The sequence below is a fragment of the Aedes aegypti genome, chromosome 1 (genome assembly GCF_002204515.2).
Source record: "Aedes aegypti strain LVP_AGWG chromosome 1, AaegL5.0 Primary Assembly, whole genome shotgun sequence".
Classification (NCBI taxonomy): Eukaryota; Metazoa; Arthropoda; class Insecta; order Diptera; family Culicidae; genus Aedes; species Aedes aegypti.
In genome coordinates this window covers 111,704,606-111,727,588 of record NC_035107.1, presented here as the reverse complement: position 1 = coordinate 111,727,588, position 22,983 = coordinate 111,704,606, and the positions used below count along the sequence as shown (strand labels likewise).

Sequence of the window (22,983 nt, the reverse complement as noted above, 5' to 3'; positions counted from 1 at the left end):
TTTCCCGACTTGTTCCGCCATCTCTGTTGAATATTTAGTACATAACAAGTGTAGATCATCATGGACATTATTTTAATCATATTATTGTCTGAAATCCATGGGTAAAATGAACTTCTATGCGGAGCATCCCTATTTGAAATTCTTAGTGAAACAGACGTACGGCCAAAAATCATTTTTTTGAAAAAGTATACCCTACTTGAAGTTTCATAAGGAATCGTTTAATAAACATCTACTGAAAAAAGTGACCCGAACAAATAAGATACCACAACGATGCAAGAAAATGTTTTGATTTACACATACCTTATATTTTTTATGAAATCATTCTTATGAAACATTTGAAGTAATCCGCGATATAACCTAGATACGTTATTTGACGAAATAAATACGTTTGCATGATTATCTTGCACTTTTTCATGATTCAGCCTTACAGTTAAATCCTATAGAATGTATAATTGATTAATTTTGCCCAATATAGTGAGGCACCTGTCGTATCAGACCAAAACGTAATAAGAGGACGATAAACGTCCTCAACTTACTACTAGCAACACGTCTGTTGCTCGCAACTATATTCGATCAACTGACCCTAGCTTTCCTCCTTCGGTGCCGTGTACTATAGACTCGACTTTGTTCAATATTGGCACTAGTTGGCGCTAGTAGGGGTACCAGGGGCAGAATGGACACGCGGGGCAGAATGGACACCCCCTGTATCTTTGCATAAGCGAATACTTTTACACTTTAAATGCAAACAATATTTCAGTTGCCTGTCGGAGGAGTAAATTATCCACTAAAATTTCAGAAAAAATGTTCAAAACATTGATTTTAAATAGAAAAATTGAGCATGTTTTTATTTGGTTCGAAAATTATAACATTCACACCTCACCAAATAAGGCTTCAGAGGCAAATGACTGCAAGTTGACCGATAATGTAGCTCTTGATTGAATCTTCAATTATTTATGCTATATTCAAAAATATAGTAGATTTTTTTCTGGTACCGTCAAACGGGGTGACTTGCAACGGCGGGGTGACTTGCAACACATTGTAATGTACAACTAAATTTCACTATAAAACACAAATTGCAAAAGATTTTTCTTTTTAAATCGGTGCTTCAATACGTGTGACTCACAATTCAAGTAGGGGCCACGATTAAACCTGTTATTATACATATGTTTATACAATAAACATAATTATTTTAAATGTCTTGAAAACTGATACTTGATGGAGGTTCAAAATCGTGACCTGAAAACATGAGATAGATTTAATTTTCAAAAGTAATACTCTACATGTTGTTTCTATAACTAATAAGTGATGCTATGACGAATTTTATTTTACGAAATTGTAAGAACAACTTTTTAATATAAATCATTTATATATAAATGTACCTATGAGGGGTGACTTGCAACACTTTATTCCTAAGCAATTTAGAGTTTTATAAAAGTTATAAACTTTTGTGTTAGGTCTACTTTATAATCAAAAGAGTAATACTTCATCAACCAACTACAAACACTCGTTAAAAATATTGTTCAGTTAAGATATTGGACCTTGATGATTTAATGCCTCTTTTTCCCATACAAAAATAGCTAATTTATTTTCTTACAAAAAGGTATTCAAAATGCTCTTGTGCTTGTTTGAATGCTTTAAATACATGAATAGCAATACTTAACAAGTGTGACTAATAAAAAATATCAACATATTGTTGGAAAAAACTAAATTAGCATTGAGTGTTGCAAGTCACCCCGCACAAAGACATTTGAAAAATTTCAACTTTTTGATGTCTTTTGATATGACAAAATAATTCGATTCAATCTTCTATCATCCCATTCTGTAGGCGGGCCAGCCATTCAAAGTTCTACAAGGAATTTAGATTTTTAGATGACGTTTAGATTACACTGCGGAACACGTTTTTGTCTCAAGCACCAAAATACCACTATTTACTCAATTAGGGGTTGTTGAATCCATTGCCGATTTCAAAAATAGCATAGCACGTCTAGTTTTTGAGATATTGACTGTTGAAAATGCTAAATTTGACGATTTCAGCCAACTTGCATACAAGTTTTCAAACTTGTATGGCAATTTATTTACTTAGTTTGTCACAAAATTCAAACTTCATGTGTTAAACAATAGTTTTCAACGAAGTTCATAATTCTTCCGCTGGTAAAATGTTATTTTTTGGTGGTTCTGAAAAGTATTGTCTTATGCCATATAAAAAAAATAAGAATTTTATATGGAGACTGCAAGCATGTTGAAAAAATCGATTTAAACTGAATTTGATGGCAAAATTTACAATCAAATTATATCTAAATTGAAAGTTCAAGTTCTATTTTGCATGATTGGTGGATTAAATCACAAAAATGTTTGATAAATTATACTTTAAATTTCATGTAAACATTGATAAAACCTGTGTTTTATACAACTTTGGCGACCTGTAGCTAAAAATTGTGACGTGCTCGAACATTTCTGAGAACGGCATCAAATTCAGCGACCCAAAATCTACTAGAGACACATAATTTGATCCTTGAGACACGCAAAAATGTCATTTTTGTTACGCTGTGTTATGGTTTTGGTTGATTGAAGTTAAAAAGTGTTGCAAGTCACCCCGTTTGACGGTACTTAAAGACATTGAAAAACTTACATAAAATTTTTTTATACTGTTGGGGCAATATGGACACCGGGTGACAAAGTAGAGCTGACACTTCAAAGAGAAAAAATATAACTTCAAATACAAAATTATCCAAAAATATGTAGCATTCACTGCAATGATTATGAAGCGGAACCACAAATCAGTTGAAAATCGTCAATTCTTGATTAAGACGAACCTGGAGGCAATATTGAAAGCATCTCTACGAAAAATGTCGTAAATTGGTTTTAATCATGTTTCCAGTGGCACAGTGACCTGTCACTATGGTTTCCTGAATATGAACTTCATTTTTCGAGGTTTTGAGAACGATCGCGGGACAATTTTCCTATTAACATTAGGGTGTCCATACTGCCCCATTGGGGTGTCCACTTTGCCCCGCTTGCTTGATGGCGACTACCAAATATAAGCTTTTTTTAAACCTATTTTTGAAAACAAAATATTTTTTTCCCAATTATGCAACCATGTTAAACAAATGCTTAAGAACTCTAAAAAGCATACTGTACATAAAAAACAGTTTAATATTCATGTTCTCACAGTCAAAATAGGCAAATTCCTTAGGGTGTCCATACCTCCCCCTTGTCCCCCTAAGCATGTAGAAATGAGCGTAAGCAAGTCCGTCTTATGATCCTCATGAGATAGAAAGCTTTAATTATTTATTTTTTTGCAGAAAGTGAAGTGTTCAATTAGTAGTTTTTTTTTTCTCAATCCAGAATCCCTTGACAATGAAGAAAATCAGTCCTAAAGTATTCGAACATGAAGTTAATATTAACTAATATTAGACCTTTAGAAATTGAATTCTTTAGAAATTGAAGTGAAACAGTCCTAAACTGTTTGGAAATGAAGGGAATCAGACATGAATCACTGGGAAATGCAGTGAAACTAAAATAAATAACTGTTCGAAATGAATCAGACCTGAATTACTTGCATATGCATTAATTCAGACCTGACTCACGTGAGTATGAAGTAATTTAGACATGTACTGCCCATAAACGCATAATTGTCTCATGTGAATAGGAAATCCAGCAAACATGGGATTGACATGCATTTATGGGCAGTGTATTACTTGTAATATTTGTCAATGTTCCATTATAGTGCATCAGACCTGTATTACAGGAACATGAAGTAAATCAGTGTTGCATTAATGCAAGTCAGGCCAGAATCACAAAAAAAAAATGAATTGAATTCAACATGAAACACTTGATTATAAAGTAAATCAGACATGAATCATATGAAGATTAGGTGAATCAGTAATGAATTCTTCAGATATGAAATAAATCAGCCCTATATCTATAGAAAAGGAAGTCCTTATATTCAAGTGTTTCAGGTACGATACACTTGAATATGAAGTTAATCAGACCAGAATCACTTCAATATGCATTGAATCTGACATGAATAACTTGGATATAAAAAGACAATAAAAAAGACATTTCACACCGTCTTCAGCCAAAGGCTGCTCAGACTGAACAATCACGGAAATTAGACAACGGACAACACGGATCACTCAGTAGCCCAGTGATGAATTTTTCGTTTGACGAAAAGTTTCCACTGACTGGAGCGGGAATCGAACACACACTTCGTTGCACAATGCGCCTAGCCGACTGACGCCATTAACCGCATGGTCGCGAAACCCATCATATGGATATGGAACGAATCAAACATGAATCACTGAATTATGAAGTGAATCAATCATATACCACTTTAATATGAAGTGAATCACCCAACTAACAATTTTAGCGCTATTGACTGTTTAACGATAAACTTGCGACGATCGACGCCCTACCATATTTCATGTAACGGAGTGTATTTGAACTAACTTGGAGGTGATAATTTGGAGGTTATTTGGCAATTTGGAGGTTAAAATCCCCTCCAAACACTAGCGATTTTGCGGTGGGATGTTGACGTTTGATGACGAATAAGCCAAGATTATTTGCTTTGTGCTGTATAACAGTTGAATTGAAGCAGCGAACGCAGCAAAAAATGAAAGCTGTCAAAAATAGAACGATTAGCGTTAATATAGCTGTAGCGCAAATGTTTTGCAGCTACAAATCATAGCTGAATAAATTTCGTCAGTTATCGCTTTTGCTGCTTTCACTAAGCTGTAACTCAACACCGTAAAAGATAGCAACCTAATGATGTGGAATAAAACTCGCCATCATCAATCCGGCTGCTTCTATTGACTGTTTAACGATAAACTTGCGACGATCGACGCGCCACCATATTTCATATAACGGAGGGTAATACAACTAACTTGGAGGTGATGATTTTGAGGTTATTTGGCAAGTTGGAGGTTAAAATCACCTCTAAACACTAGCGATTTTGCGGTGGACTGTTTATTTATTTATTTATTTATTTATTGATGTATAATTCAACGGACTTTTTTAGTCTAATTGAATGTTCTTAACTTATAACATACCTATTTCAATACAGAAAAACAACATAAATGCTATTATCTACTACATACAAAAATGGATAACATTGAAAACTACGCTAATTCAACATTATGATTTCAATAAACAAAACAACATAATAAAAACGAGGAATCATACAAAGTACAGTTTGGAACAAATTACACAGCATCGGGTTTCCACGTACACAGTCTTTTTTTGAATTCTCGGAACTTAATACTGTTCGGCCATGTAGACGACATCATTGCGGGAGACTTCCACTTGCGGTCTAAGACAATTTTGAAAGAGACGAAGTCCAGAGTAGTGCAGTCGACCCATCGCGGAACCAATTTTCTTACAGTTTTGCACTCATTTTCACGTACGCCTAAACATCGATAAACCATTCGTCGAACGTCCTCCTCTGAAACGCTTCCATCGATGTTGGTTAGGAGTAAGCTGAAATTGTCGTCTTCGTCCTCTGAGTTCGGTAACCGATTTACAGGATCAGATATATATGATGCTTCACTGCTTAGATTTGTCTCTTTCGATTCACAACCAATTTGCCGCGATGAGATAGGAGTCGAGTGACGAATCAGAGAGTCCTCATTGCAATTTGTGTGCGAAGCAAGCACAGAGAGGATGGACTCAACTTTGTTTTTAAGTTCATCGACATCACGTTGCAGGACGCATTTAGGCTCTAAGTTCACTGGGGCAGTTGGTTCTAATACCTTCTCACGTCGTTCTTTCCTCCATCGAACGAACTCGACCAAACATTCGTCGCACAGCCAAAAACTGTTCTTGTTTGGAGGCGATACGGTAGCCAGCTCGACTTCTTTCATTCCAACGCAAGTAGCATGATATATCCCAGCACATAAACCATTGCAGTAAATATACGGTTGGCCTTTTGTTCTCACTGGAAGGCGACACATTTTGCAATCCATGGCGAGCTAGGTTGCACTGTATATTTCTTCTTCAATTTCACGAACGGTGATCAATTCGCAGGATTCTCGGTTTCGATGAAGTAGTTTCACAAGTCCCGCACTTGCTTAGTGGCTTTGAAAGATTTTAGGTGCCAATTGAACAACGAATGAAGCAAATCCGAAGACCGTTAATCAAAACAACAACCGATTGAAGCGATAGCAACACACATGACTGTTGACGTTTGATAACGAATACAATATGATTTTGTTCTCACTGGAAGCTGCTCAATATATATTTAAGAAGCGCTTTGTCGTAAGTTATACAGCGAGCATGCAGCAGTATGCTGTAAAACAACAACTTGTGGCGCATCTACTCAGCTTATTAGATGTAAACATTGCGTTTGACGTTTCGCACCCTTTTACAGCCTGATGAAGTAGTGTAAGCGCGGCTATGGCATCTTTTACGATCATTATAAAATATTGTGTGAACCGTTTTCGATGTAGAACAAAACGGTGTGTTTTCTTTGCCTTTCGATATAGACTGTGGTGGCAACAAGGACAGCGTCGAGACTTGTGGATGCAGAGATCGTGAGTTCGATTCCAAGCGGTGGCAAGTAACGTTGGGAACATTAAATTCAGATACTTATGATACGAATTCCGGAAGCTGTGAAACAGCTTGAAAATAATATTTAATCGATAATACAGCAAAGCTGTATAATAATTATTCAACAGTTGCGAAATGGTTGAGAAAGCGCCTTCCGAAGATGTTACACAGCTACTTGTCGTATAACTGTCGAGATAGAGCAATGATCGGTATGAATAAGAGCTGCCAACACAGCTTAAAAGTAGCTGAGTAGATTCGCCAGATTTGTTGGTAAAAGGATCGCATACAAGCTTTCGTTCGTATGTACATCGCCTTTACTCAGCATAAAGCCGTATAAAGAGGGCCTAGAGAATGTTTACATTTGCACTAAATGTTAGTTGGGCAGTTCTTTTTTTTTGAATTCCTTTGTTAGTATTATTCCAAACATTACATTCATTATTTCTTATATCTAGGTGTTCTGTGTTATTAGACAACACTATCATCCTAATTTGGTAAAACAAATCTAAGATTTTATTAACATTTTGTTAACAATATATTACATTTCGTTTGCCGTAGCAGTTCAGATTTTTTACAGGTGAGTTGATTTCACCTGCTTATAAGAGAAAAAAAAACGTTTTGAATATACTTAACCTAACTTAACCTTAACATATAACGCATTAATCGTGGCAATAGAAGATTGTAACGATTTTTGCCTGATATTATTGATTATTTTATTTGACATTTGTTCCAATGTTTCAACATTCGATATTCTATGTAACTCATTGGTACTATACCAGGGAGGAAGCTTCAGAATCATTTTCAAAATTTTATTTTGAATTCTCTGCAGATCTTTCTTCCTGGTATTACAACAGCTAGTTTATATTGGTACAGCATACATCATGGCTGGCCTGAAAATTTATTTGAATATCAAAAGCTTGTTCTTAAGACAAAGTTTTGATTTTCTATTAATAAGTGGATAGAGACATTTTCCATATTTGTTACATTTGGCTTGAATGCCTTCAATGTGATTTTTGAATGTTAAATTCTTATCTAGCATGAGCCCTAGATACTTAACTTCATCTGACCAATTTATTGGAATCCCTCTCATCGTGACAACATGTCTACTTGAAGGTTTCAAATAAAGAGCTTTTGGTTTATGTGGGAATATTATTAGTTGAGTTTTGGAAGCATTAGGAGAAATCTTCCAATTTTTGCAAGTATAAAGAAAAAATATCCAAACTTTTTTGCAATCGACTACAGATGACACGCAGGCTTCTCCCTTTGGCGAAGATTTTTGACATCCCTGAGGTAACTCAGGTAAGTCAGATGTGAAAATTTTGTATAATATTGGTCCCAAAATGCTGCCTTCGGGAACACCAGCTCTTACAGGAAGTCTTTTAGATCTGGAGTTCTGATAATTAACCGGAAGTGTACGATTTGACAGATAACATTGAATTATTCTAACAATGTAGGCTAGTCTTAGATTGGGAGAATAAATGCCATTCTTGTATGTGTACCCAGTATGTAAAGACCTCTTTTCATAGAATACTACAATAGGGGCTCAGATAGCCGTAGAGTAAACGCGCAGCTATTCAGCAAGACCAAGCTGAGGGTCGTGGGTTCGAATCCCACCAGTCGAGGATCTTTTCGGGTTGGAAATTTCCTCGACTTCCCAGAGCATATAGGGTACTACAATAGATCAAATATTGGTCGCAGTGGTTTATGTTCCGAAATAAAAAAGCATATAGGGTAACCAATATATTTTGGACCCCTATATATTTTGGACCCCCTGGGCCATTTTCCTGCAAATCGAAATTAAATCGAAAGACCAACTCAATTCGCATGCCATTTGGAAAGATAGGACTATTCCGGACTTGCATCAACCGTTTGTACATAGAAAATGTGTTTATTTTATCTGAAATTAATTTAATTTAATAAAAAAATGCCGGGGGTCCAAAATATATACTTTGAGGGTCCAAAATGTATTGGTGTGTCCAAAATAATGAAAAACAGTGCTTCACAATTCAATTATTTTCGAAGTTTTCTGGACCCTACATGAGTCCATGGGCATTTTGGTCTCGTAAAGGAAGTTTTTCTTTACATTTTGGAATGTTCTTTAAGTTGGTTATGCTGTGCAATTGATTAATTGGGACAAGAAACTAAAATCACTTCCTTAGGGGGTCCAAAATACGACCGTTACCCTAGCATCTTCGTACCTGCCACACGATATACGCATGCAAAAATGGTCATTGGCATAGTAAGCACTCAGTTAACCCATATTGCGGGTAGATCACCTTTTCGTGGTGCGTTATGGGGTAAAGATCTAATAGTGAACCCTATTCCTGACTGCTTCAAACGAAGAGAAGTAATCAAAGGAACATTTTTTTAGTCCTTGTTACATTTTTAAACCTTGTAGAAAGTGACAAGTCTCGGTTTTCCCGGTTGCCGAAAATGATCTTGCGACAAGAAAAAAAATGTGTCGAATACAACAATTTGTTTTCTAATCTTTTATTTATTTAGTTCTCTAGTTTGAAGAAGTAAAGATCCTAGTCTGATGCATGGACAATATCGGTGTAATTCCTTGGCTTTATCAAGGGATTCGATTTTGACTGATAAAGGGGCGCCCCTGTGGAGAGTTTACCCACCACCAAAGGGTATAAATAGCGGAACCTTTCAATTAGAGAATCCTTTCCTGCGATCAAGTTAGGAATTACAACTGTAAGAAAACCGAATACTTTATCACTTCTCAATAGTGATAATGTAACACGACATGCACTAAACAAGACACGGGATATACTACAATTGATCAAATATTGGTCGCAGTGGTTTATGTTCCGAAGAGGAAAAAAAAGCACTCAGTTAATAACTGTGGAAGTGCTCATAGGAACACTAAGCAGAGAATCAGGCTCTGTCCCAGTGGGGACGTAACGCCAGAAAGAAGAAGAATGATCATATGAAGCGTAGTCAGTTTGACAATGAAATAAAACCTGAAATCTTGTAATTGATTATATACTTTTGAGTACTTACCAAAACTGTGATGACGAAGTCATAATAAAGCGAACTTCTCACTCTTCCCACTTGATAGAAGAAGATAGGAAACTGCGTCAGATAGACGGCGTAGGACATCTTCGTTGTCACCCGGAATCCCCTCCATGAAAGTAGGTTTATCAGGGTATCTGCAAAAATATGAAAAATATTATTTAGTTATTAAATTCAACAATTGTCAGCTATCAGTTAGAAACGAGCAACTCACTTTTATATCCCAGATGGGAAGTGAACACTACCCACGAGAAGAATATGCACCATGCGATCGGCGAGAAAGCGGCGTAGTTCGCCGCGTGGAATGAGTTGTACTTGTAGTGGATTGATCCCATCGGTGCGGGACCAAAGAATGCCAACGCCAGAAGAAAACTGCTGACGTACCATCCCAGTCGCAGTTGATTCTAAGAAGTGCACGTGAAGAGAAACACAAATGAGGTTAATAACCTATCGATCCTTCGTTTACGTATGCATCTAGGATTGAACAATCTTCATAAATCAGCCCAGTAGTGTCTCTGGCTGACTAACACATTTCTGCTTTACATATAATACACATTATAGATAGAGGCTACACAGTGTGTCTGAAACCGTTATTACCAACAAAAACATCATCATTTCTGCACCCATCACTCACCCCAGCATTATCTCCGTGAATTTGAAAACGTTCCATAGAAGGAAATGAAAATTACCCAGGTAATATATCGGATGTAACCCCTTATATGCGGCTTATATAGAGCTACCTAAAGGCTTATCAGCCTTATATCAGCCGTATATCAACACTTTTGCCCTACGGCATATTGGTTTGCTGTGTCTGGGTTTGAGTTGCCTATTTTTCTATGGAAAGCTACTGTGGCAATTTAAGCGGAATTTCGTTAACTATAACTGGCAAATGGAGCAGTTGTAGTAACATAGTGCTGGCGCAATAATACTCGAATTATGCAATAATTACCCATGTTAAAACTGAAGTGTAGTGCACAAATAATCGATAACCAACCTATTTAATCGTGAGCTGTGATATTCTTTCTCGATTACTCTTCTGTGGTGTGAAAAATTCGGAATTGCTGTCTGTCTGAGGACTGGTGATATAATCTATCCGTCATCATCTTCGTCTGTACCGGTTGGCGGTGTAATTCATCGAAATGAACACAAGAAGAGATGTATCTACAAAACGCACTAAGCCAGACGAGACATCCAACAGTACCGATGAAATGTCTGTCGCTCAACTCGCTCAGTGGATTTCTAACAAGTTAGACAGTACAAAAGATGAGTTGGCAAAACAAATCAACGATGGGATGCTGAGTGTGAAGATGGAGATTAAATCTGAGCTGGACTCTATGCGCTCTCAACTGGACAAATCGATCAGCGATCTCAACCGATCGGTCCAAGCCAACAAGGAGGCAATACATTCTACAGCATCTACCCTCTCGCGCTCTCAGTATTCGAACGATCTCATCGTGAGTGGCGTTCCGTACACAAAAGACGAGAACCTAATGGAATACTTCGATATATGGTGCAATCAGCTTGGATATAGCAGCACACCTCTTGTGGATATCCGTCGACTTTCAAAGCAACCTATGACCGTTGGCAAAAGCTACAAAATCCTTCTGCAATTTGCAATAACAAATCAACGATGTGATTTCTATTACAAGTATATTCGCACGAGAACGCTAACGCTTGATCAGATCGGGTTCAAGAGCAACGATAGGATTTTTGTGAACGAGAATCTCACACCGATCGCAAGAGAAATTAAAAATAAAGCACTACTGGCTAGAAAGGATGGCAAGTTGCAAGCTGTGTTCTCCAGAAACGGTGAAATATGCATCAAGAAGACGGTGGAGGCTGGAGTGATTCCTATATCGTCTGTGGATCATCTGAACAACATAATACATCAATCTTAACCTTTCCTAGTTAGTGCTCTCTTTTCCTTTGCTTCCATTCCTGATTGCTCCCGTGATTTCTTTCCTGAAAGTCAACAACATGATACCTATCCAATAAGAGCTCTCTGTCCTTCCACTCCTTCCTGCAGTTACTCCATGTATCCTCTCCTAAAAGTTATCAACGAAACTCATCAATGGATACTGCTGGGCGGACTGCGTGATGTTGCTGTTACTGCTGTCGTTGTTGCTGTTGGCTGAGCTGCTGGGAAGTTACTTTCATTTGTCTTGAAGCTACTACGATGTTAATATTGAATATCTATTGAAATTGCTACACATGAAATTTATCAAGCATTTTTTGAGTTTTATTTGCGTCATTATGAATGAATTTAATTGATTCGAGTTATGTTTTGGTTAGACTGTTTTTGTACAATGCATTGCTTCTTAAACATTATCTCCAGTGATTATGGCTAGTCATCATAATTCTGACACCTCAACGGATTTATGTTTACCTGGGATTGTGATGAAATCCCTGCTTGTTGCTGAAAAATTATCCATTATGTCTTTGAACGTTCAAAGTCTATGCGCTAGAGATATGACTAAGTTTGATGAACTGCGCCAAATTATGAGTGTATCCAACGTAGATGTTGCATGCGTGAACGAAACATGGTTGAATGACAGAACTGGTATGGGAACTATTAATATCGATGGATACAACATGATAAGGAATGATCGTTGTGGGAAAATTGGTGGTGGCTTAATAATATACTTGAAAAAGTGGTTGAAATACAAAACTATTGAAGCGTCGCAAGTTTTGATTGGAAACCATACCATCGAGTTTATTTTTTGTGAAGTTTTGTGCAACGGTAGTAAGTTATTAATTGGTAATTTTTATAACCATCCAGATTTGGAATGTTCCGATTTAATCAGCCATAAACTAACTGAATTTGGGATACTGTATGATGAAATTATACTGATGGGAGATTTTAACACCAATATTTTGAAACAGTGTGGAAAAACCGATCGGTTTTTGGATACTTGAAACGCGTTTGGTCTTCGGAATGTCGGTCAAGAATCAACTTATTTTCATTCTCATGGAGCCTCACAGCTTGATTTAATTATCAGTAATAACCCAGATAAAATCCTTAAATTTGGACAAATTAGCGTCCCTCTTATCTCCCATCATGATCTCATCTTTGCCTCTGTTGATTTTAACACAACTTCTGAAACAAATGAGTTCTACTATCGTGATTATAAAAATATCAATCCAAACATTGTGATTGCTGAATTCCATGAACTTAATTGGAATATTTTTTATTCGAATAATGATCCCATTACATTAATAAACATATTTAATCAGTACATTAAATCTTTGCACCACAAATGTGTTCCATTGAGACGTGTTAAAAATTCTGTTGCTAGGCACAATCCATGGTTCAATGCAGAAGTTCAAAGAGCAATGATTGATCGGGATCGACAATACAAGAAATGGAAGCGTACAAACGTTGAAGATGATTTTGAGCTATTCAAAAAACTAAGAAATGCTGCAAACACATTGATTTTAAGAGCTAAACGTAATTATTTTAAAAGTCAGTTAGATGTAAAAATGCCTTCGAAACAACTTTGGTTAAAACTACGTGAGCTAGGTTTCTCCACTCGTCCTTCCAGTGCTGAAATTGACTTCAGTGCAGATGAAATCAACAAGTCGTTTCATCAACACTTTTCTTCACCCTCTGAAGATATAGCTGGAGGTCACAGTGTTGCACAAAATGGTTTTACATTTCAGAACATCAATGACTACGACACAATTAATGCAATTTTTGAAGTAAATTCCAACGCTGTCGGGCTCGATGAACTACCTATAAGATTCATCAAATTCATTTTACCATTGCTCCTTCAGCCAATAACTTTCCTTTTCAACTGCATAATCAACTCATCAGTTTATCCCGATGCATGGAAACTTTCGAAAGTAATACCTATTAAGAAGAAGCATAATTGCAATACGCTTGAGAATCTGCTGCCGATAAGTATTCTTAGCGCACTGTCCAAGGCTTTCGAACGAATTTTAAAAAAGCAAATTTGTGCTTATGTTCACGATAAGCAATTACTTTCCGATTATCAATCGGGGTATCGTCCAGGTCACAGTACCAAAACTGCAATGATAAAGATCTGCGATGACATTGGTATCGTCTTGGATAAAGGAAATAAAGTCATTATGATATTACTGGATTTCTCAAAGGCCTTCGATTCCATATCACATTCAATGGTGTGTAATAAGCTTGCAGAACAATTTTTATTTTGTAGGCAATCTGTGCAATTGATTCAATCATATTTGCAGAATCGTAAGCAGGCCGTTTTTTCTAATGGTATTTTATCAAGTTTTCTTAATGTCAGCTCGGGCGTTCCGCAAGGATCTGTTCTAGGTCCTATCTTGTTCAGTTTATACATAAATGATCTCCCATCTGTTATTAAATATTGTTCTATACATTTATTCGCTGATGATGTTCAGTTGTATTTTGATTGTAAAAAATATGATGCAGAGACTATTGCATGTTTCATTAATGAAGATCTTGAATCTATCAGGAAATGGTCTGAACTGAACTCTCTCAAACTGAATGCTCGAAAAACCAATGCTCTTTTAATAAATCGTGGAAATAGCTGTGAATGTCCAAAAATTCAAATAGGTTCTGACCCCGTAAGATTTGTTGATAGTGCAACCAGTTTAGGGTACACTGTTGAAACTTTTTTCAAATGGGACAAATACGTTTTAGGTCAGTGCGGTAAAATTTATGGTGTTTTACGATCTCTTTATTCAAAGGCCAATCTGTTCAGCTTCGATATGAAATTGAAATTGTTCAAAACTTTCATTGTACCATATTTTATATCTTGTGATTTTTTGTTCTTCAGTGTAACGTCTAGAACTCAAGAAAAACTTAGAGTAGCGCTTAATTCATGTGTTCGTTTTGTATATGGTTTAAAACGTCTAGACCATGTTTCTCACCTTCAACAAACACTGTTAGACAACTCCTTTCATGGTTTTTACAAGGCACGTATTAGTATCATAGTCCATAAGTTAATTCTTACCAAAAATCCTAGATATTTGCACACAAAATTGAGATCCTTAAGAAGTAATAGAAGCAGAAATTTTTCCATCCCAGTTCATTATACGTCACAATATTCAGGTACATTTTTCGTGAAGGGTGTCGGTTTATGGAATCCTCTGCCGAATTTCTTAAAGGAAATAAATTCAATTATAGTGTTTAAGAAGCAATGCAAAGTACACTTTAATTAGTTTTAGTATATTTTTTTCTGTAATATGTAAAAGTAAAAGTGATTGTTACCATGACGAACTCCATAACTACTTTGTGGCAATTATAAGATTTATATCTTACGCTGCTTGTGAAAAATGCAATAAATAAATAAATAAATAAATAAATAAATATAAGGGTGGACTTAATGAGCTTAAAGTTTCATGGGCATGATTGACCGCTTGCAGTTGCTACCCCGTTATTGCAAGAACAGCTGTACTTACACAGGGAACCAACAGACGCATCTCAGGATCAGTAGCATCCTCAATGTGTAAGTACTAGTGCACTTCTTATTAACAAGCAATAACGGCGGCGGCTGCGTCCGAATGCAGGTCTATTTGGGGATGGGAGGGAAATGTTGACGCGTTTCTTGCTTTATGGAAGCCGAGGAGTCCTCTGCACTTCCACGTTTGTATATAGTTTGGTTTTCTATTTTTTTGGTAAACGATAGATATAACACACGCACAACGCGAACCGGACACGATCGATCCGGATTCCGTCACTCGCCCATAAAGAAACATTCAACAAATTCAACGGATCAAACTCTACTTGAAGGTTAAACGAGCTTGAAGTTTTGTAGAAAAAAATAAACGACCAAGTATGTGGAAAAATTGTGGCCAATTACATTTTCGACCATAGGTGGCGCTAAAAAAATGCCAAAACAAATGATACGAGCCAAATTTTTTGAATATTGGCTCGAGTCACAAAATTTGAACGAAATCGGAGCACTTTAGAAAAAATAATTCTTTTTTTCGGAGGTGCCTATTGCACCTCAAAGGATAACTGAATTTCGCTAGATATAACTTTTTTTGCTTCTGAACGAAAATGCTTCTGGTTTGTTGAAGTCTCATCTCTATCGATAAGAGAATCTTCATGCCTTTAGCGAAATAATTTCGTTTAGAAGATTTTGGTATATTTGAAGATTTTGAGCTTTCCAAAAAAAAATCCCGTGCGCTGCATCATTTACCATTTGTGAACAAATAAAATATCCACCAGGTTCACATTTGTTTTCAGAATAATAGTAGTGAAAACCAATTGTGATACAAAATGCTTGACTACGACATGCCATTGATTTGAGCTTGTATCGACAATAAGATGAAACTTTCGCAGTGAGCATTGCTCACTGAGCAATTCTCGTTGAAACCAGGCCTTTGTTGCACAAAAAATATGTTTGCATTGATTGCACTCGCCATATATGTCAAAATCGTAGAACATGATTTAGAAAATCGCTCATTTCATTAGGTAAATACCATTGCTCACTTAATTTTTGTAGCCTATCTTACGCAATTTTTCCTCAGCTTTCTGATGATGATCTCAGAATTCAAAACGAGCGGTGCGCTAATGGTGAAAAAACGATTTTTCCAACAAAATTCAAGATGTCGGCCAAATTCAAGATGGCCGCCAACATTTTTTGAACTTCAAATGAAAGCTCTCTATACGATAACAACTACCGAAAAGCTAAACATTACATATAATTTGCAATTGGATTAGATGGACAAATCGATGTGAAGATTTGCGAAAAAGTTACACGTCTTCTCAGTGAGAATCGAACTCACGACTCCCCGATCTCTAGTTGGGGCGCGTTAACCACTACGCCATGAGAGGACTCATGAACGCAGAAGTTAACCTGAATTCGATTTCAGCTCAATAATCACGTGGTCCTCTTTCGCAAAGTGCACCTCTTTCGGAAGAATTAGATGCCCATCCAAACACAACGCTTTCTATATATATCCAATGCCTAGCCCGAGAGCGCATTGTTTTTTAGGTATAGGAATAGCACACTACACTAGCCAGCAACTGCGCTGGCTGAGGTTTCGTTTGAGAACGTCGCGACCCATTGGAAGCCCACACAATAGAAACCTCAGCCAGCGCAGTTGCTGGCTAGTGTAGTGTGCTATTCCTATACCTAAAAAACAATGCGCTCTCGGGCTAGGCATTGGATATATATATAGAAAGCGTTGTGTTTGGATGGGCATCTAATTCTTCCGAAAGAGGTGCACTTTGCGAAAGAGGACCACGTGATTATTGAGCTGAAATCGAATTCAGGTTAACTTCTGCGTTCATGAGTCCTCTCATGGCGTAGTGGTTAACGCGCCCCAACTAGAGATCGGGGAGTCGTGAGTTCGATTCTCACTGAGAAGACGTGTAACTTTTTCGCAAATCTTCACATCGATTTGTCCATCTAATCCAATTGCAAATTATATGTAATGTTTAGCTTTTCGGTAGTTGTTAAACTTCCACTCGGCTGGTTGGCCGTAAACCACGATTCATAATTAAAACAAGTATCTCTATACGATGCCTGTTTGCAACTCGGAATAATTACCCAACGCATTGACGGCCCCTCGTTGAAACATAAGTTGTTCGCTTAGCCGAATTACTCGACTCATCATAAGAGCGAGAAATTGCTCCCGAACGAAGCATGTGACGGTGGCGTAACAACGTAATTACTTCGTTTTAAATAATTGACGTGAAATAGATAAATGTAGTTTGTGTCCTAGAATAAATGTGTTTTATCCAATAAATGTGTTGATAATTGTATGACGAACTTTTGTGGAATAAATAGTGTGTTTATGTGCGTAAATTGGAGTGTCTTAAGCAGGCGTTGCAGAATTCACTCTCATTTGAGAATGAAGCACGATCAAAGCAAGCAAAGAAAAACATCTCATCTGTTGCGGTCCACGATCGTCATTGTATCGCAAAGTGTAACAAGTCTGATAAATGGAAGCAGCGAGCGAGAGCCCCAACGAGAGAGCGATGATAAAATCCATTTTTCTCGCTTGTTTACCGTTGGGGATAGGTGTTTTTCTTTACTGGCACGATAAACAATCCACGAACTTCCAATAACAACAGTGTCCCCCAGGCTTGGAGCATGTTTAGAGGGGTTTTATCATGCACTACTATCCCCCCAATCTGATCAAACTTGTAGCAGTATACGATAAACAGTCTCTCATAATGTGCAGCATGTTATGATAGTTACAGAGAGCGATACGTGAGAGATTCTCTCAATTTTCTCAGGATTCAATCCCTGGTCTTAAGTGATTACCCAGAGAGAAACCCACCCGAGATTATTGGAAGACAAGTATCCAATTGCCCGAAGAACTTGTACACCTAGGAATTCCCACCGGATAACCCGCAAGCCCTAATACAGCCCACTCGCTTGGAAGGAAAAGGACCAGCTCCCAAACAATGCCACTTAGTTTACTAAGTGTTCCAAGGGAAATATGAGACATATCACGTGAAGAAATACCCAAGATTTATCAAAAAATGGGCTTTTTCTCAAACTGTTTAGCCAGCTGGCGTACGAGGGGTCCACCAATTTGAGAAAACCGGAAGGACCACCCTTAAGTTTTATAGAAAACTAACGACCAGTGACATAAAATTGGAATTCTAACGATGGGTGCCGATGGCGGCCTGGTTTCAGTGAAAATTCTCAAATGCAATAAGTAATAAGGTACCGTGGGGCAAGTGGGTAATGGAATTCGCATAGTTGAGATCCCTCAAATTCTAGAGACTTTAAATTGAAACAAATGAGGTCGTGTATAGTTTTTAGCTTGACTCCCACCAAATATAAACAGCATGCTGAAATTGATTTTTATGAAAAATTGAAGAAAAAAATACAGAAAAAGTTTTTGAAAAATGTCTCCTTACTTTTCACTTGCCCCAAAAGTGGGGCAAGTGAAAAGTTTACCGTTTGGAACAATAAATTCAAAAACAATCAGTTATATTCACAATTTCAATAGCTTTAACATTTTTTAAGGCTTCCCAATGAACAATAACATAAGTAACATGTAAACAAAGAAAATTTTATTCTTTTCACTTGAGTTTTCTTCTGTTCAGTTATGTTAGTTGAAATGATTCGACAACATTATAACTGCAACATTTCAAATGTTAGTTCTTACATTATAGGACAGCAGTTCGTTATTTGTTTTTGAGAAAGTCGGATAACTCTTCGGGAGAAATCAAACGGAATCCTTCAATAACGTATTTATAATCTTTTTTATGTGGATAGACCTATACCCCATTTTTATGTTTTGAACTAGCTTTACATAGACATTCCACGAGATTTCCGTGTGTTCTCTAATATTGCAACTTTTCAGTCAACGTCTTCCTTTTAATTGGCTGCCCGAAGTAGACATATTAATATTGTAATGTTTGGCAACATCTTTTAGAGAAGTTCCATAATTTCTAATAGCTTTTAACGCTTGAGTATAGTGTTTCTTGAATTATCAGCACGTTATGTTTTTCTATGATAATTGCGAACCATGTTTACTTATGGCTACTTAAAGAGAAAACACAAATTCAATCTCTAATGATAAACTTTTCACTTGCCCCACCTGATAAGAAAATTGACGGTGTATAAATTTAGTTATTTTTAGGTCTACGTCGAATTAATTCTAAAACTTTTTTTATTGCAGTTTGAAACTGTCACTGAGGACAACTAAGAAGTGGTACAGAAAATTATTTTCCGCAACTTTTTTCCACTGAAAATATTAAAATAAGATTGTACGCCGCCAACTTGTTACGGAGTAACAGTTGACAGGTTAACAATTTTTCGCTCTATTATGCAATAATGGCTGAAAAATCTCAGAAATTTCTTACCTATCGTAATGTTCTCAATGGCCTCAAAGGTTTACGCATGAGTTTAAAACGTTAATTCACATATTCAGTAAAATATATCAATTGTTTTCACTTACCCCATTTACCCACTTGCCCCGCGGTACCTTATCTTAATATTTTTTTTCGGATTCTGCAGATTATTTTTTTGTTGTTCTTAGATATTTTCATAGATAAACTATAATTAAAATAACGAAACCCGCATTGGATGAAGTCTTGAAAAAAAAAACTCTAAACTTTTTGTAATGTATCCTTCAAAGAATTTCTGTTTTAATATTTGGAGGAATTTTGAGAATTAAAATATTCTAGGGAAGTCACCGGTTTAATTCTTGGAGAAACCAAAGCGAGATATCAAATTATTACATTTTAGATATTTCTGGTTTAATTTTCGAAACGCTTGGGAATTTTCTAATTTCGGAAATCTGTACATTTTCTTATATCTATTCTATTCAATTTTCATTGGACTTCCTGGTTTGGCATTAATTCTATATTATTGTATTATATTTAAAAATGAAGTTTCTACAAGACAAAAAAATGGAGGAGTTTTCGCAGGTATCTCAGATTAAAAAAGGGTTTGGATTGTGATCCGAATAAGCCGATCGAACCATATTAAGAGAGTGTAACAATTCGTAAACCATAACAATTCGTGGCAAATCGCAATCGAAGAGCCCTATAAATGTTGATATTCACTTTCTCGTATGCTACATGACGAGAGAGCGTTCAAGAGCAAAAATTCTCACACAATACAACAATATCGACCCATTCGGGAGATTTATGTTTTGCATAAAATTGGCAATATTGTTTTTTTATTTTCTGTTAGCTACATAATTATAATATATTGATTCATCATCTCTTTGGTTGCAAACATAGTACAGAACATTGCACATATTCTCTTATGTTACACAATCAGAATGAGAGAGTGTCAGAGAATGTAACAAGCGGTGATACACAGTGATCGACACCAAACAGAGAATGGTGTGTTTTTCTATTTACTCGTTCGACACTCATTCTCTTCCCCGTACTATAAAAGTCATGCGTGTAGTATAGACGGATAAAAGAAATAGAATTGAGGCTTGAGTGTTAATGATCGTTAAATTTTCCAAAGCTTATCATGGATTTCTAGATTTTTTTTTAAAGAAAATTTGAAATTTTGAATCATTTTGTGAAGTAATTGAAGGTTAAATCCCAAGAAAGCCATCAGGATTGATTTCTTAAATAATATCATGAGAGATTGCTGATGATATCTGAAGATATGTGGACGAATGTTTGAGGAACAAAAGAAAAAAAATAAAATAAAATGATTCCATGAAACTATAATTTTATATTCAATTTCTCAGCAAGTTTGAGAGGGAATGTGAGAAAAAATCCAAATAAAAAAAATATATAGAAGAATTGCCGGAGATGGCATCTCAGAAAAATACCTGGAGGAATCTCTACAAACTTCCAAGTATGTTTTTTGCTAAAACTACACTTAAACAATTTATGATATGATTCCTTGTATTTTGTAAAGAAAAGTAAAAAATTCATAGATGAATTCTTACAAATGTCTTAGGAGGAACTCTTTTGTGAAATATTAGTAGGGATTCCATAAAAATTCTCGTAGAAAATTAAGAAAATTATTGAAATTGAGTTGCAAAAAGTATTGTAGAATATTAAGAAGAATCCTAGAAGGAATTCCTGGCAAATATGTGCAGTTATATCGGACAAAAGCAGTTTCAGTTGGATTATTTCTATTAGCACACACGTATTTCAATAGTACCCACGAGGATATCCTTGGGTAATATCGACTCAGTATTTTCAATCAGGTAGGCTGTAACACAAAAGCATGACAGTCACACATTTTCTCTTTCCTATCGATTCCAAACTGAATAATGTTCTGCATTCGAAAATGTACCAGGTAAAATTCTACAAGTTATTTTCAATCACGTTGTATAATAGTAGTTTACGCAATATGTTACAGAAAGATGATTTCAAAAGAAAAAACCGAGTTCAGCAACGAGTTCAGTACAAATATTTTTTTGCAATTTCTCATCGTAATAGGCTGTTTTTCATCACGCCAATCTGTCATGAAACGGCCTACTTTTCTGTACTGAAGTATGCAGTGCGGGAATAGTAATTACGCAACTTAAACCAGTGCTGTAATGATTCATTACGCAACGCTTTCTCATTACGCAACTGTTTCGAGTTGCGATATAAATCATAACACAACAATTTTTCAGAAAATCTAAAATAATGGTAAATGCATTCCGATATAAATTCTGATACCCTCAAGTGGTCTTCTACGAAAGTGCAAAAAATGATGTTCGTAACTCGTTGCAGAACTCGATTTTTACAACACTCGTCGTAATTAATTACACAACTGATTACAATTTCGTAATAAATATTTCGACACTGCATAATTCAGTGCAGGAAAAAAGGCCGTTTCGTGACGACAGATAAGCGTGATAAAAACATCCTATTACGATGATAAATTGCAAAACTGTGTTCTTCATCTGCCAAGCTGCCTACGTGAATCATCGTGTGATGTGTAGGACCTTTTTGAAAACACAATAGCTTCTCGAAATAGATTCCAATTCGGAACTACCACAAAATTTTTAACATTGCAAATTAAAAGAAGAAAAAAACATTTAAAAGTCCAAAAAGATATCAAAACTAGTAAAAGATTGGCCAAAGTAAACCTTACTTCATGATTTTTGTACTAATTATAGGGTCGATTTAAGCTTGTAGAAAATCCGTATGTCAAACGAAGTGGTGATGAAGAACAGGTGCTCCACGCAATAATTTTGTTTCGAAAAGGGCACCGCTGGCCGAAAGGGCTGAAACCTCATAAATTAGATGAACGACGTATGTCTTACATATGTAGCTCAATTGACGACATACAAAACTGTTATCAGTGTTGAAAAGTAACACATTTTAGTACTGTTTCTTTCGTTAAGAAAAGTAGGCCGTTCTGTTGACCGTACTATTAATAAAAAGAAGGGTGATATGCAATGGAATCGCAAAAATACATTTTTGCAATTTCTCATCGTACAGGCTGTTTTTCATCACGCCAATCTATCAGGAAATGGCCTACTCACATGCACTGAATTTGCAGTGTAGTGATAGTCATTACGCCAAGCTTTTTCATTACGCAACTGTTTTGAATCGCGTAATGAATCATTACCCATCAATTTTAGGAAATTAAAAAATAATGGGGAAGGCATCCCGATATGCTTTTTGATAGCCTCATATGGTCTTTTATGAAATTGCAAAAAATGTTTTTTTTTTTATTTCTTATCGTAATAGGCTGTTTTTCATCACGCCAATCTGTCATGAAACGGCCTACTTTCCTGCACTGCAGTATGCAGTGCGGGAATAGTCATTACGAAACTGAAACCAGTGCTGTAATGATTCATTACGCAACGCTTTCTCATTACGAAACTGTTTTGAGTTGCGTAATGAATCATATAATTAATTCCGATATAATTTCTGATACCCTCAAGTGGTGTTCTACGAAATTGCAAAAATTGCGAGGAAATATTTTCTAATTCACGGAGAGAATGCTAGGAAAGATATGTCATGTGGTGGGTGCAGAATTGATGGTTAATTTTTCGTTAATAACGGTTCCAGATACACCGTGAGAATGC

General features: G+C 36.3%; 1 protein-coding gene across 1 annotated transcript in view; it reads right to left on the bottom strand.

The window, feature by feature from the left end:
- LOC5570704 (O-acyltransferase like protein) overlaps nt 1-22,983 on the bottom strand; it is a 70,657-nt gene that overhangs the window by 1,513 nt on the left and 46,161 nt on the right. The window contains exons 8-9 of the mRNA XM_021845286.1: nt 9,776-9,965; nt 9,550-9,698 (exon numbers count right to left, since the gene is read on the bottom strand). Coding sequence (XP_021700978.1) covers nt 9,550-9,698; nt 9,776-9,965 — 339 coding nt within the window. The remainder of the gene's footprint in view (nt 1-9,549; nt 9,699-9,775; nt 9,966-22,983) is intronic.